The 14,114-nt window shown below is 36.7% G+C and overlaps 1 protein-coding gene across 1 annotated transcript; it reads right to left on the bottom strand.

Moving 5' to 3' along the window:
* Positions 1-269: 269 nt before the first annotated feature.
* LOC137490091 (uncharacterized) lies at positions 270-13,602 on the bottom strand. The gene is given in 4 exon segments (NM_001442028.1): positions 270-418; positions 592-4,791; positions 13,051-13,200; positions 13,552-13,602. Coding segments are annotated over 2 exon segments (1,131 nt in total). The 5' UTR covers positions 13,142-13,200; positions 13,552-13,602; the 3' UTR covers positions 270-418; positions 592-3,751.
* Positions 13,603-14,114: the final 512 nt, after the last annotated feature.

The following is a 14,114-nucleotide window of genomic DNA, read 5'->3' as shown; positions in this document are numbered from 1 at the left end:
CCTCCATTTTAGTGTTGAAGTTATATATAAAATATATATTAAAAATAATAAATAAATAAAAAGGAGGGGGGTGTGGGGGCAATTGGGAGAAATCTCATACTTATCGTGTATGTAATGTAGCTGTTTATTAAATCTATGTTGTATGTTTAAAGTAACTCATGTATAATTGTTAGAATTTGGATCCATCTTGGTTTAAATATATTCATCTGGAGTCTAAGGCAATAAGTTATTCTTTCCATTTCATAAATTTCTCTAATTGTTTTTATCCATTTTTCATACATAGGTGGGTCTGATCAGAGCCAGTTAGACATGATACATTTTATTGCTGCAGGAAGCAGTATTTGAATTAAATAAATACTTCTTCGTTCCACCATGCTCTCAGGCACCATACCCAGGACTGCCACAGTTGGATCAAAGGGAATATCAATACAGAATATGTCTCTAAGTACCTTATAGATATCATTCCAAAATTGCTGCAGTTTTGGGCAATACCAAAAGATATGAGAGTTGTTCCCTAAATGATCACCACATTCTCTCCAGCATCTGTAAGATGATCCTATTCTTATCTTTGCTACAATTTGTGGGGTGCGGAAATATCTTGTAATGATTTTCCACTTAAATTCTCTCCATACATTTGAGTTTGTGATTCTATGGGCTTCTGAGCATATATCAGTCCAGTTTTCTTGTGTAATCTTTACCTGCATTTCAGCCTCCCATCGTTCTTTATATGCAAGAGTATTATATGGAGGATATGATAGCAGACTTTTATATAGTTTAGAAATAATTTGCTTGCCAGTAGTCCCCATCTGTATTTTCATCTTTAACTTCTCTATTTCATTTGGATTGATGATATTCTCCCATTCTTTATGTTTTGTAAGATAATCTCTTTTTTGTAAATATCTGTAGAAATCTGTTCTTGGTAATTGGAATTCTTCTTCTAATTGTTTAAATGATTTTCAATTGTTTTTGTCGATAAATATGGGCTCTTTAACGGTATTGTAGCAAAGATGTAAACAATAGGAAATGCTGTTTGCCACCGCTCCATTATCATTGTTTTAAATATTCTAATAGTCTTCCTAACATATTCTACACATGTTAAATCATTCAAATGATTAGGGTTAAATCACCAAAATGTCTTTTTGGGTTTATTGTCCAGGTACACTGTTAATTATACTCCTGCATGATCTGAGATGTCCCTTGCTCCTATTTTACAGTGTTTTTTATGATCTGACTCAAACATAAAAAATAATCAATTCTAGAATGAGACATTTGGGCGGAAAAAGAAAGTATATTCTTTTTTAAGAGGGTAAATGTCTCTCTATACATCTATTATGCCTAATTCTTTCATCATGTATCTTATTTATCTAGTTTTTTGTCTAAATTGCTTATTAGAAAATGAGTTCAATTTAGGATGAAGTTGTACATACCAGCCTCCCCCACAAATCAATGTACTCGAGGCCTCCTTGGCTATAATAGTAATTTTATTTTATTTTTTTAAGAAATGCTTTGTCTTTTTCAGGTGGTCTATATATATTTATATATATATAGGACCACCATTACATTTAACTAATGTAACTTCGTTTTGGTTGATAGTTCTGTTAAATAGGTTATATCGTCCTTCTTTATCAGTAATCTTAGAAATCAATTGGAAGTTGATTTTATTTGAGATTAATGTCATTACTCATTTACGACCATTATTATATGAGGAAAAGTAAACTTTGAATTCCATTTGATCTGATTTCTTATGTTCTGTATTAGAAAGATGTGTCTTGCCAGAAGATTATCAGTTGCTATTCTCTTTTCATTTTAGCCTAGAACTTGCTTCTTTTAATCGGATTTAGTAACCTATTAATATTGAAAGTAAGTACTCTATATTTCTGTTTTTGCATATACTATAATCAGATGTTATTGCGAAGATCACAGTGACTGGAACATGAAAAACACAAACATGAATATCTTGAACCACATAAAAAAACATAACGAAAAAGGTCTCAAAACTTTGAAGTCTTAAATGACTTCTTAATGTAAGGGGAAAGCCTTCCTTCTCTAAAGGGTCCCTTCTTGCTGTGCCTATTGCACAAAAAATGTTAACTAATATATTTAGCGCCATGTCTGGCAATATTACATTCTTGTATTTCTAATCAGGTTTTCAAGTTAAATATTTCTAAATATAGCAAGATATTTTAAATGTATAAATTAGAATCCCTTTATGTCTTCCTACCAGTATGTTACCTAATGACTTGAGTCTTGGTGTGCTTTAATCATTCATCTTGTGTTGTTGGTCATTTCAGTTAAATACCATTCTTCCTTCAAACAATTTAAATGTCCATCATCGGTGAATCAAGTCAAGAAGAATTACCAGTCTCCTAGAGTTCTTTGTTAGGATCTGTTTTACCCTTCTTTCAAACGGAGCTATTGTTGTTCCTTTGAAACTCACGTAGATTTTCCTTGATCTTCGCTGAATGTTTTTCCTTACTTTTCTTAAATGTCTCTTCAACCTTTTGCCAAGTCTTTGTTTCTCTTTCCCAGAGATACCTATAATAGTTTCTTCTTTGATGTTTATCAGTCCTTTTTCTTTCATATCTCTTGAGACCCCGTCTTCATGACCGGCCCATTTTCGAGAAAGATTCTAAGTTTCGCCGGCAGTGGTGTTTGGAACTTAATCCCCTTTTCTTTCAGAATTTTTCTTATCAGAACAAACGCCCATCTTTTCTGTTGGATCTCAGGTGGGTAGTCATTGTCAAAAAAAATCCTTTTTTTTTTGTTCCATTGTATTACTTTCTTTCTCCATGCAAAGCGGAGGACCAGGTCCTTTGTATTCCAGGAAGAATATCACCACTAATCTAGGGTGGCGTCAGCGGGTGGTTTTGGTTGAAGTGCCTGGTAACATCGTAGGATTTTAAGGTCCAATTCGTCGAGTAACAGCTCTGTTTTGATGATCGTTTCCACCAAGTCTTAGATATTATTCCCTTCGCTTCCTGAGAGGGGTCTGGATGCAGACCTGGTGCAGTGCAATCTGAGCTGCATCCAATGCCATTTAATGCACACACTAAACCCCACCCCTAACCCTACCCGTCACTGTGACTTCACTCACTCCGTTGAGTTCATTGTGTCTGACATTGCATCGTTGATTGATGCAATCTCAGCTTGCATCATAAAGGCTGCATCCAGATACTACTGCGCTTCCTTCCAGGATTCCAAATATCCGAATATTATTTCTACAGGAGCGTGTTTCTAGATTCTAGATTTTCTTGAATTTGGATGGTTTGACCGAGCATTTCTTTCATCTCAGCAATGTTCTCCTTCAATTCTCCAACTCGCTGCTCCGCTTCGTTGACCTGCCGCTGCATTTAGGTCCATGATTAGGCCATCCAGTTTTTGATTGACTTCTTGTTTAAAGTACTTAGTTTGCAAAAGAATCCTGGAAGGTGGTTGAATAAGATTTACGATTCATCTGCTGCAAGGCTAGCTGCAGCTATCAGCTATCCTGTTAGTCTTGGATTTTTCATCTTTTGTTTTTTCGTTTTTTTTTTCAGGTTTAAAGTTTGTTTTGTCCTAGCCTTTTTGTTTTTGTCCCCCTCCATGTTATTTAAATATGGTTCAGGTAATCATATATGATGTAAATGAAGGATTAATACCAGTGTGTATGGGAGCGCTCTTTCTATGCTGTTACATGTGTCGACGCCATACCGGAAACCATCCCATGTGTTTTACAAGCTGCCCCGAATGAGTGAAACTCTGTACACACTGATCATGTCGGTTTATCTCCAGTGTGAATCCTCTCATGTGTTTTCAGCGTTCTTGAGTGAGTAAAACTCTTACTGCATTGTGAACAATTGTATGGTTTTACTCTAGTGTGAATCCTCTGGTGCCGTTTCAACTCTGGAGCTGTAATAAAAGTCTTCTCACACACCAAGCACATATACTCTCTCACACCAGTGTGGATCTTCATGTGTTTATTAAGTGTTGATGATTGGCTGAAACTCTTCCCACACTGGTTGCATGTGAATGGTTTTTCTCTGGTGTGGACCTTCATGTGTCTATTAAGCGTTGATGATGAGCTGAAACTCTTCACACACTGGTTGCATGTGAATGGTTTTTCTCCAGTGTGGATCCTCATGTGTTGATTAAGGTGTGATGAGTGGACGAAACACTTCCCACACTGAGGGCATGAGAATGGTTTCTCTCCAGTGTGGATCTTCATGTGTTGATTAAGGTGCGATGATTTGCTGAAACTCTTCCCACACTGAGGGCATGAGAATGGTTTCTCCCCAGTGTGGATCCTCATGTGTTGATTAAGGTGTGATGATTTGCTGAAACTCTTCCCACATTGAGGGCATGTGAATGGTTTCTCTCCGGTGTGAATCATCATGTGTAGATTAAGGGATGATGATTGGCTGAAACTCTTACCACACAGAGTGCATGTGAATGGTTTCTCTCCAGTGTGGACCCTAATGTGTAGTTTAAGGGATGATGATTGGCTGAAACTCTTCCCACACTGGGTGCATGTGAAAGGTTTCTCTCCAGTGTGGATCCTCATGTGTTTATGAAGGTATGATGATTGGCTGAAACTCTTCCCACACTGAGTGCATGTAAATGGTTTCTCTTCAGTGTGGATCATCATGTGAATCTTAAGTTTGCTCTTGCTTGCCAAACTCTTTCCACAATGAGTGCAGGTAAAACAACTCTTGTCTCTCACTTTTAAAATACTATCAGTCTCTAAATGAGTTTTGTCCTCTATATTAACATGATGTTCCTCCTCTTTACTCTCCTCATAGGCTTTAATTGGGTCTGAAATAAAAATAAGTTCAGTTTTTAGTAAATCATTAAAACTCATCAAAAGCTGAAGTGAAAAGGCACTAAAAACATTGGCTACACAAACCTTAATTTTAATGCACATTAAATGTAAAAACATAGTAGACCAAATTTAGATTGATCTTGTCTTATCAACCTCCTGGGGTCCATTACAAACATACACATTGAAGCAGATTCTTATATGATTAATGCCAGATCATTTTTGGTCATATTGATGAGACATAAATTTAAAAGCTGTAACTGGCCAGTTTTTATTTGTATATATTCGTAATCACAACAAAACAACATGTTTTTGTAAAACTTGTAAAGCAGATAGGGAATGCTTTTTCATTCTGTGCCTGACTGGTAAACCTGTCAGAAAAAACAGCTGAATCTCTGAGAATATTTGCCTCACAGACATGAGACATATCTGCATAATATCTGCATTAGGCTTTAAATCAGCACCTTTACATGACAAATGTTTTAGAGGCAAGTAATCTGTGTGTAACAAATGCAATGCAGAAATCTAACACTTAACTGCACTGTTTCAGCTCATCAAACAAATGTAAATATTAGTCAAAGATAACACAATTAAACAAATTGTGCAGTTTTTAAATAAAGGTTTTCATTCTTAAAAGGAAGACAAACTACTGAACTACACAGCCTCGTGTTTTTTTTTTCCATTATAACAACTTTAATATCTCACACCAGCTTCTCTAGCCACACCCAGACCTGATTACTACCTAAATTAAGAAATCACCTAAATAGGACCTGTCTGACAAAGTGAAGTAGACCAAAAGAGCCTCAAAAGCTAGACATCATGCCGCAATCTAAAGACCTTTAAACACAAATGAGAAAGAAAATACTTGTGTCACAAGTAAAAAAAGAAAAAAAGAGTGAACTCAAATGCAAAAAAACAATGGAGCGAGTCCCGGAAAAAGCAAAAATCGAAGTAAACACCCGGTCCGGTGAGCATTGAGGAAGTGTCGTGGGAAAAAAACAAACAGGCACTCACTCACTAGCATTCCTGGACACAAATAAAGGGTGAGTAACAAAATAATATGCACACAAACAATCAATAACATACTGACAAACATGAAGTGAAATGATGTGGTATAAACAGGAAAAAAGGTAAACGAGAGGTCCTGTGACTGCAAATAAAAGCAGATTACAAGATAATCTGTAACCCAGAACAGGAGGAGAAAGCAAAAGCATGAGGTACGGTGACAGTACCCCTCCCTCAAGAACACACCCTGGCATTCCCTCACTGTGGACCTGATTAAACTGATCAATGAAAGAGCAGTCCAGAATATTAAGAGCCGGAATCCAACATCTTTTCTCTGGACCATAACCCTTCCAGTCTACCTGATACTGATAAGCTCTCAGCCATAGTGCACTGTGTATGTGAGTGCATCCTCAACCAGTCTGGGAGGCAGAGGAGCAGAGGTTAAGGGGTGCAGGGGGGGAGAGGAGAATTTGTTTGATCTTAGACACCTGAAAATAAAGTTTTTTAAACTTAGAGCTTAATTTGAGTTGAACCGACACTGGACTGAGCACCTTGATAATGGGAAATGGTCTAATGAATTTGGGTCCCAATTTATGTGAGGGAAGTCTGAGAGGAAAGTCTTTGAAAGACAACTATACTTTCTGACCACACATGTATAGGGGGGGCAAACGCTTTAATACTATTGCCAGTACTTTTCTGGTGATCCTCCTTGTCTAGAGGCATCTCTGAATAAACGAATGCAGGAGGGAACAATGGCATCTGGTTCTTGGGAAGAGAATACGGTTATTTCATGTGGCCTCCATTTTAAAGAACGAAAGCTAGGCAGTGGGAAAAACATGGAGGTATGGGATCAGCACTGTAAACATTGAAACAACATGCTGTGGACTACAAACCTCCAGCTGTTTAATTTTGTAATTTCAAAATGCAAATGGTATAGACATCACTTTAATATCATTTAGTTCAGTTTAATTTAAACAATTAAAAGCATATTAGGCATCAAATAAAAATACAATCTCTTTAAGAGTGATACGCTTAAGTGTCCCCCTAGGATTCAGTTCATGGCACCAGGTAAACTGTGGTGATGATTCCTTGCTTCAGCCTATGTAACTGAGTGAGCGATAAAACACCTACAGTCCTCTGTGGCACACCCTCGTGTTGTCTGTAATAGTGTTGTCCTGATAATAAAGTTTTAAAAACCTCCATTTCCCGCTAACATTTAGGTGCCACTGAGAGTGTTCTTAAACAGCGCTGATTTGCCATAGTGTTCACTGGTGTCCACCAGAAATTACTGTGATTAAGATATACAGCCAGGTACACTATGTTCCTGTGTGACTCCAGGCGATACTTCCGGGTTTCTTCCCAACATGGCCTGGATTTCGCTTTTAAAATGGCGACCTCGAGAAATCAGTCTACAGAGGGTGCTGGAAGCCTGAGCAGCACTGAAAGAGAGACAAGCCCATAGACAAGATGAAAAAGGGAGTTATATGCATATTTGACCATGGTTAATCTGGAACTCCAAGATGTTGGTTCCCCGGATGCGACGCAACGCAGGACCCTCCGCAGATTAGCTTGCTCAGCCTGGCCATTGGTCTGTGAGTGGTGCTCATGAGAAAGGCTAGCAGTCGCCCCCAGCTGTCGGCGGAATTCTGCCCAAAACCAGAACACAAATTGGGGACCCCGGCCTAAAACCATGTCAACTAGGAGGCCATAAATACGAAAGATGTGGTCCAAGACAATGGCTACTGTCTGTGTAGATAAAAGATAATTTGGGGAGGGGAATAAAGTGAGCTGCCTTCATAAATCTGCCCACCACAGTGAGGACTACTGTGTTGCCACTGGATGGGGGTAACCCAGTGACAAGCCAACACAAACTAAACAGTGTGTCACACCATTGAGAGGCACCAAAACCTTTCCTTGATTGACCCAATATAATCATGCAAGATACCCTGAACCTCGAAAAGACTCCACTTCTGGACCGGGCACACCGTACTCTACGCAGCAAACCAGTAGATGACAAGGAACCGCCACGCACCTCTGTGATTAAATGCCACTACTTTTCCAAAAAAAGAGGATATTTTGAAGAAAGCCATTGAAATGAAGGCAATCATGACAGTACACTACGCTGTCAAAGACAATACAAATGTTAATGTCACTCTCCGGTTAACTTTTAAATTAGCACTTGTCCGTCGTTGTTATTTCTAGTTCTCAAGTATATTTTGTCAATAATGGGGTACTTTTGTTGTAAAACATCAAGAGCTGTTTAAATGTTTTATATGTGAGGTCCCACATGGTCAGCTTGCTAAGAGTGGTAGTAGCTGAAAGTGTGTGCAAGTTTACACGCAAGGTTTCAATATGGTGTTGTTTGGTGTTTATAAGTGTATCTGCAATCACTCCTTTTTTTTCTCTCTCTCTCTCTCCCCCCCACACATCCCCCTAAATACAAAAACCACAGATAACTTTCGGATGCTTCTGATAAATGTTTTCGACAGCCCTCAAAACATAAAATGGGTGAAGAAAAGACAAACTTTACCAGTTGGAATGTGTGGGGGCTAAATCACTCAGTGAAACGAAACAAGGTGTTTGCATATCTTAATAAGTAAAAATCTGGTATTGTATATTTACAGGAGACACATCTGTTGAAAAAAGACTATTCTAAACTTAATAGAGGAGGCTATAAACAAATATATCATTCTAACTTCAATAGCAAAAGTAGGGCCCTTGCTGTACTCATACATAAGAATCTACAGTTTGTTAAGGAGTCAAATGTGTTGGATAAAAATGGCAGATACAGAATAATCCAAGGAAAACTTTTTAACATGTCTGTGGTCCTGGCCAATGTGTATGCTCCTAATTGGGACAATGTACATTTTTTCAGTGATTTATTTTCAATTTTTCCTAGTCTCGACACACAATTTAATTTTAGGAGACTATTTAAATTGTGTTTTGCACCCAATTTTGGACCGCTCTAGCTCTTCGAGTAATACATTAAGTCAGCCAGCACAATGCATCAACTCCTTCCTTCAGACATATGGTGTAAGTGAACCCTGGAGATTTAAAAATCCATCTTTCAAGCAATTTTCCTTCTATTCACCTGTGCGTCAAACCTATTCCAGGACGGACCATTTTCTCCTGGACAAGCAGTTCATGCCCCATTCACACAGGTTGTCTGCGCCAATGCTTCCCATTCATTTTGAATGGGTGACGTCAGGTGTTGCCGAACTGCATTGTGGATCCGCCGGCGTCGCTTCAGAGACATTGCTCGCTACAGAAGTTGGGACTTACTCAACTTTTCAAGCGGCAACAGAAGCATCAGCCAATCAGATCACTGTATGCAAATACACCAGCTACACCGGTGGCCTATTGCTGACTAATTTCATTGGCTAACGCTGCTATGACGATCGCATCAGCCCCAACTTCGGACACGCCCTTTGTCAAGCGTTGACGCTGAAGCCCCGTGTGAATGGGGTGTTAATGTCAGCAGTAGAGTATGGTAGTATTGTTATTTCGGACTATTGTCCAGTCTCACTAAAGCTATGTTTTCCAGGCAATGTAATCCCCCAACGTACATGGCGGTTTAACTCAAGACTCTTGGCAGACAACGGTTTTGAAAAACTTATTGATGCTCAAATTGAAGTTATAGCATCCTATGGAATACTCAAAAAGCATATATAAGAGGACAGATTACTTTATATCAAGCTAGTGCTAATAAAAGAATGTCAAAACGGCATACAGAGATTATGAATAAAATTAATACAATTGATCAGCTACACTCAACATCACCTTCCGAAGAGCTCCATAAGATGCCTTCATCTAGTAAGGATGATGGCAGTATTATTACTGATCAAAAGGAAATTTATGATCAATTTAAAAACTTCTTTAAAACTCTTTACAGCTCTGAGGTAAACTAAATTATACATACTGAGAGCTTTTTAATAATTTAGAATTACCATCCCTCTGTGATTCAGATCAATTAGCATTAGAAGGAAATATAACACCTTCTGAAATTGAAAATGCAATCAAAACACTGAAAACCGGAAAAGCACCAGGCCCTGATAGCTTCCTGGACGAGTTTTATAAGAAGTTTTCTGCCAAGCTAACACCCCTGTTGTGCAAGGTATTAGCTGAAGCTCTTGTTTTGGAATCACTCCCCCCTCCATAACATTGGCTGTTATAACAGTACTTCTTAAAAAGAGTAAGGATCCACTTAAATGTGAATCTTATCGTCAGATCAGCTTACTCTGCTGTGATTATAAGATCCTGGCTAAAGTGCTGGCAATCAGAGTAGAGTAAGTCATGAGAAAGATCTCAAGATTTACTCAGATCAAACTGGTTTTATTGTTGAGAGACAGTTCTCTTACAACCTTTGTCGCTTATTTAAAATTATTTATTCACCTAAAAATAATACCAATCCAGAGGTCTTAATTTCTTTAGATGCCCATAAGGCATTTAATAGAATAGAGTAAATGTATACATTTACAGCACTTAAAAGATTAGATTTTGACCCTGGATTCTGTTCCTGGGTTAAAATTTTATATTCCAGGCCCCAAGCATCCATTCAAACAAATAACAAAATTTCCAAATGTATTCCACTCTCTAGGGGAACGACACATTGCTCTGTACCCTCTGGTCTTAGACACTGCCATCGAACCTCTTGCAACCGTATCAAGAAACTCAGATGGCTTGCAAGGAATTTTCAGAGAGGGACAAGAACATTAGCTCCTGCTATATGTGGATGATGATCATTTTCTTTTTCTGTCAAATCCAGATACAAGTATTCCAAAAGCTCTTACAATAATTTCAGAATTTGGAAATGTTTCTTGATATCAATGTCAATCTAGCAAAGAGTCTCATTTTTCCTATCAACGATAGAGCACAGCAAATGTTCTTCTAATCCTTTCCATTTTCAGTAAGTCCTGATAAATTTGTATATCTGGGTGTGAGTGTGACATGCAAATGTAAGGATTTGTTTAATAATAATTTTAAATTGATATTAGACAAAGATAAATAAGACACGACGCGGTGGTCAACCCTTCCTTTATCTTTGGCTGGGAAGATCAATTCCATTAAAATGACAATACTACCAAGATTTCTGTTTCTATTTCAGACCGTACCTGTTTTTAATCCAAAGTAATTTTTCAGTTGAATAATTGTATTTCTACATTTCTCTGGGATAAGAAAATTCCTCATATAAGTAAGCAATTCTTGGGGAAAAAAGAGGGAAGAGGGTGGATTGGCAATGCCAAATTTCCTATACTATTATTGGGTGGCCAATTTACACAAACTGATATTCTGGTTTTCCAACATCTGTAATGATGAGGGCCCACTTTGGTTACTAATGGAACAGCACACGTCTAATCCAGTGTCTTTACACTCACTACTTTGTGCTTCGATTCCAGTGAACTCAAACACAGATTTCTTTACAATTTAAAACGGCATCTTTGGATCTCTTTCCTGCTGGAGATACTGTTGTCTTGAAAAACTTAAAACAAAATGTAAAAAAACGTAGGAATGGTACAGCAGAAAATATAGGCGGTTTTAAAACCTCAACCTTTTTTAAAACTGTGTTATACCTTGAAAACTGTTATCGTGCTATGCCTAAGCAGCATAATACTGTTTTTACAATCTAAAATTCTCAAAAAAAAAGTCTCAAGCAAAAAGATTCCAATGGCGGCACCTGCTGGTATGTGAAGAATATGGTCAATACTGACGAACTTTACACTCAAATGTTTGTATATCACCAGCATGCTGTAATCCATTTCTTAAGCAGCAAAAGTCATTTTTAGACTAGTTTATTGGCCAGTTGTAGTCAGTGCAATGGTAAACGTTATTGTTCCACTATAATTTGTTCGTTTTGCTACATGTCGTCCCACAACATCATCATATAGTTTAGAAAACTAGAATACTGTACAAAGTTTTATAATAATTAATTATTTTAGTGTCCATTTCATTCAACATATTTCTAATTGGGGACATCCACGTTTTCTGACATACTTTAAACCAGGGTTTCTACAGGTGTCACCAAGTTAAATTTAAGACTTTTCAAGACCATTATGAATGATATTTTAGAATCATAAAGGGCAAAAGGCTAAAAAATTTTTCAAATGGCCTAGATAGAAAAGATTTTAATTGGCCAATCAAATATATATATATATATATATATATATATATATATATATATATATATATATATATATATGAATGACTTTTCCCTCAGTGCCTGAATAAAAATATTATTTGTATAAATGTAAATAACTGGAGGATGACTTAAAATGTGTTGTTAACTCATTTAATGTTTATGTTCTTCACAATAACAAAACTGGTACATCAGAACCAAACACAAGGTAAGCAGTTATTACTTGAACTAAATAATCCTTTAAAGAACTGAGACAAGTGCTTTTGCTCAAAGTTAAACATTAAGTCAATTAGTAGTTTGAACTAAATAGTTAACCCACAAATTTAACGTGACTTACTATTTACCTGCCATCAAGTGGTTCTAAACCTTTATGAGTTTATTTTTTTCTCTTTACATTAATAAAGATATGAAGAAAGCTGAAAATCTGTTTTAGAAATTGTAGGAAAACCAACAAATACAATGGAAGTCAATAGTTACAGGTTTGCAGCTTTTATCATATCTGTATTTGTGTTTAACATATCTTAATATTTGCGTGTATTATTTTATTTAATGTTTTTTGTTGTTCTCTATGCACTGAATGTATTTGATTAAATAAATTGATACTAGTATTTAAATTTTTTGTTTTGTTGCTTTCAGTACATTTATTGTTCGTATTTGTAAAATACTTTGGATATAAACATTTGTCCAATAGTTTGTAAATGTAAATATTAGATGTAACTAATTAAATACTTTATTATAATAAAACTTAGAGATACTTACTGTGGTTTAATGGTTTAAACTAAACATATGTTAAGACATTGATGATTTACAGATCTTCTTTTACTTCTCCAGCTTGACCTTTTTATGGCATGTATCTCTCTTGCGTTATGTGCCTCTCTTAAGTTGTCTCGCGAAGCGATACCACAAAAATGGCGCTGGTGTGATGTCAAACACAACAAACGCACGTGACTGAAAAAGACAGATTGGCTTCTAATATGATTTTGCTATTTAGAGTTTGCAAATAATACTTTTATAAAACCAACTTTACTTCTATGATTTAATTTAGTATTCTTATTATTAAAAATATGTCTGAATGAGGATCAAATGACTGAGTTGGTCTTTGAGAATGAAAACCAACCTGTTTGTTCCAGCAAATCTTCCTGTTTGACTGTGAATGTTTCTTCAATTTTCACATCTTCTCTCTCCTCTTTAATAAACGCCATCTTCATAACAGTGTGGAGATCAGTCGCTTCAGCGGGATTTTTTCTCTGCGTTTGGACACTTTATCCTGTTTAAAATGAACAAAATAATAAAAATGTCCTGTTTAAAATAAATAAAACGATGAACAGAAACAAGATAACTTCTCTTCAACACATTGCTTCCACAGTTTCTTTATATGAGAGTAATTAACAAAAAGAAATCAGGTAAAACGTTTCTTTAGAACACTTATTACCCACTTTTCTGTTACTTTATTCAAACAATAGCCCTCGGTTACTGAGAATAAAATTCTACTACGTTGTATAAAGGGTTAAAATAATATTTCCAACACCAGGAACATAATGTAGCATCGTATAAAAAGCTAAATTTTTGGAACTTTAACTTTAAATCGGTTAATATCAGTAAGTGTTTTTAAACAAACCTTTCTCCAGTTGAATCATAGCGCTGAAGCGGCGCTGCCTGATGACGTCACAAGTCACGCCAAAATAAAAGTCTTTTTTGTTTAGTTTTTTTGCCACTTACTAGTGGAGTCATGACTTACTGATACATTTCTCCCATGGTTTTCACTTTACACTATATCTGCTCTCTCACACAAACATTTAGTCTAAACATTTTCTTAACTTTTTAAATCCACTTTATGATGACTTGTATGTCTACAACACCTTACTTCCTATTCATGAGTCCAAATCTCATGCTTATAATTATGACCTCTTCTTTTCTATTTCTACAACTTCATGAGCCTATATAGTTTCCTTTTTTCACATGAATTGTCGTCTCTTATTATCTGTGTTCTCCCTGCTGAAAAATCCAGCTTAAACCAGCCTAGGCTGGTTGGCTGGTTTTAGCTGGTCAACCAGGCTGGTTTTAGAGGGGTTTTGGCCATTTCCAGGCTGGTTTCCAGCCATTTCCAGCCTGGTCTTAGCTGGTCAGGCTGGAAAATGACCAGCTAAATCCAGCTAAAACCAGCTTGACCAGCCTGGTTTA

Source organism: Danio rerio, chromosome 4 (assembly GCF_052040795.2).
Source record: "Danio rerio strain M-AB ecotype USA chromosome 4, GRCz13ab, whole genome shotgun sequence".
Taxonomy (NCBI): Eukaryota; Metazoa; Chordata; class Actinopteri; order Cypriniformes; family Danionidae; genus Danio; species Danio rerio.
The sequence above is the reverse complement of the archived record's forward strand: the minus strand, read 5'-3'. Positions and strand labels throughout refer to the sequence as shown.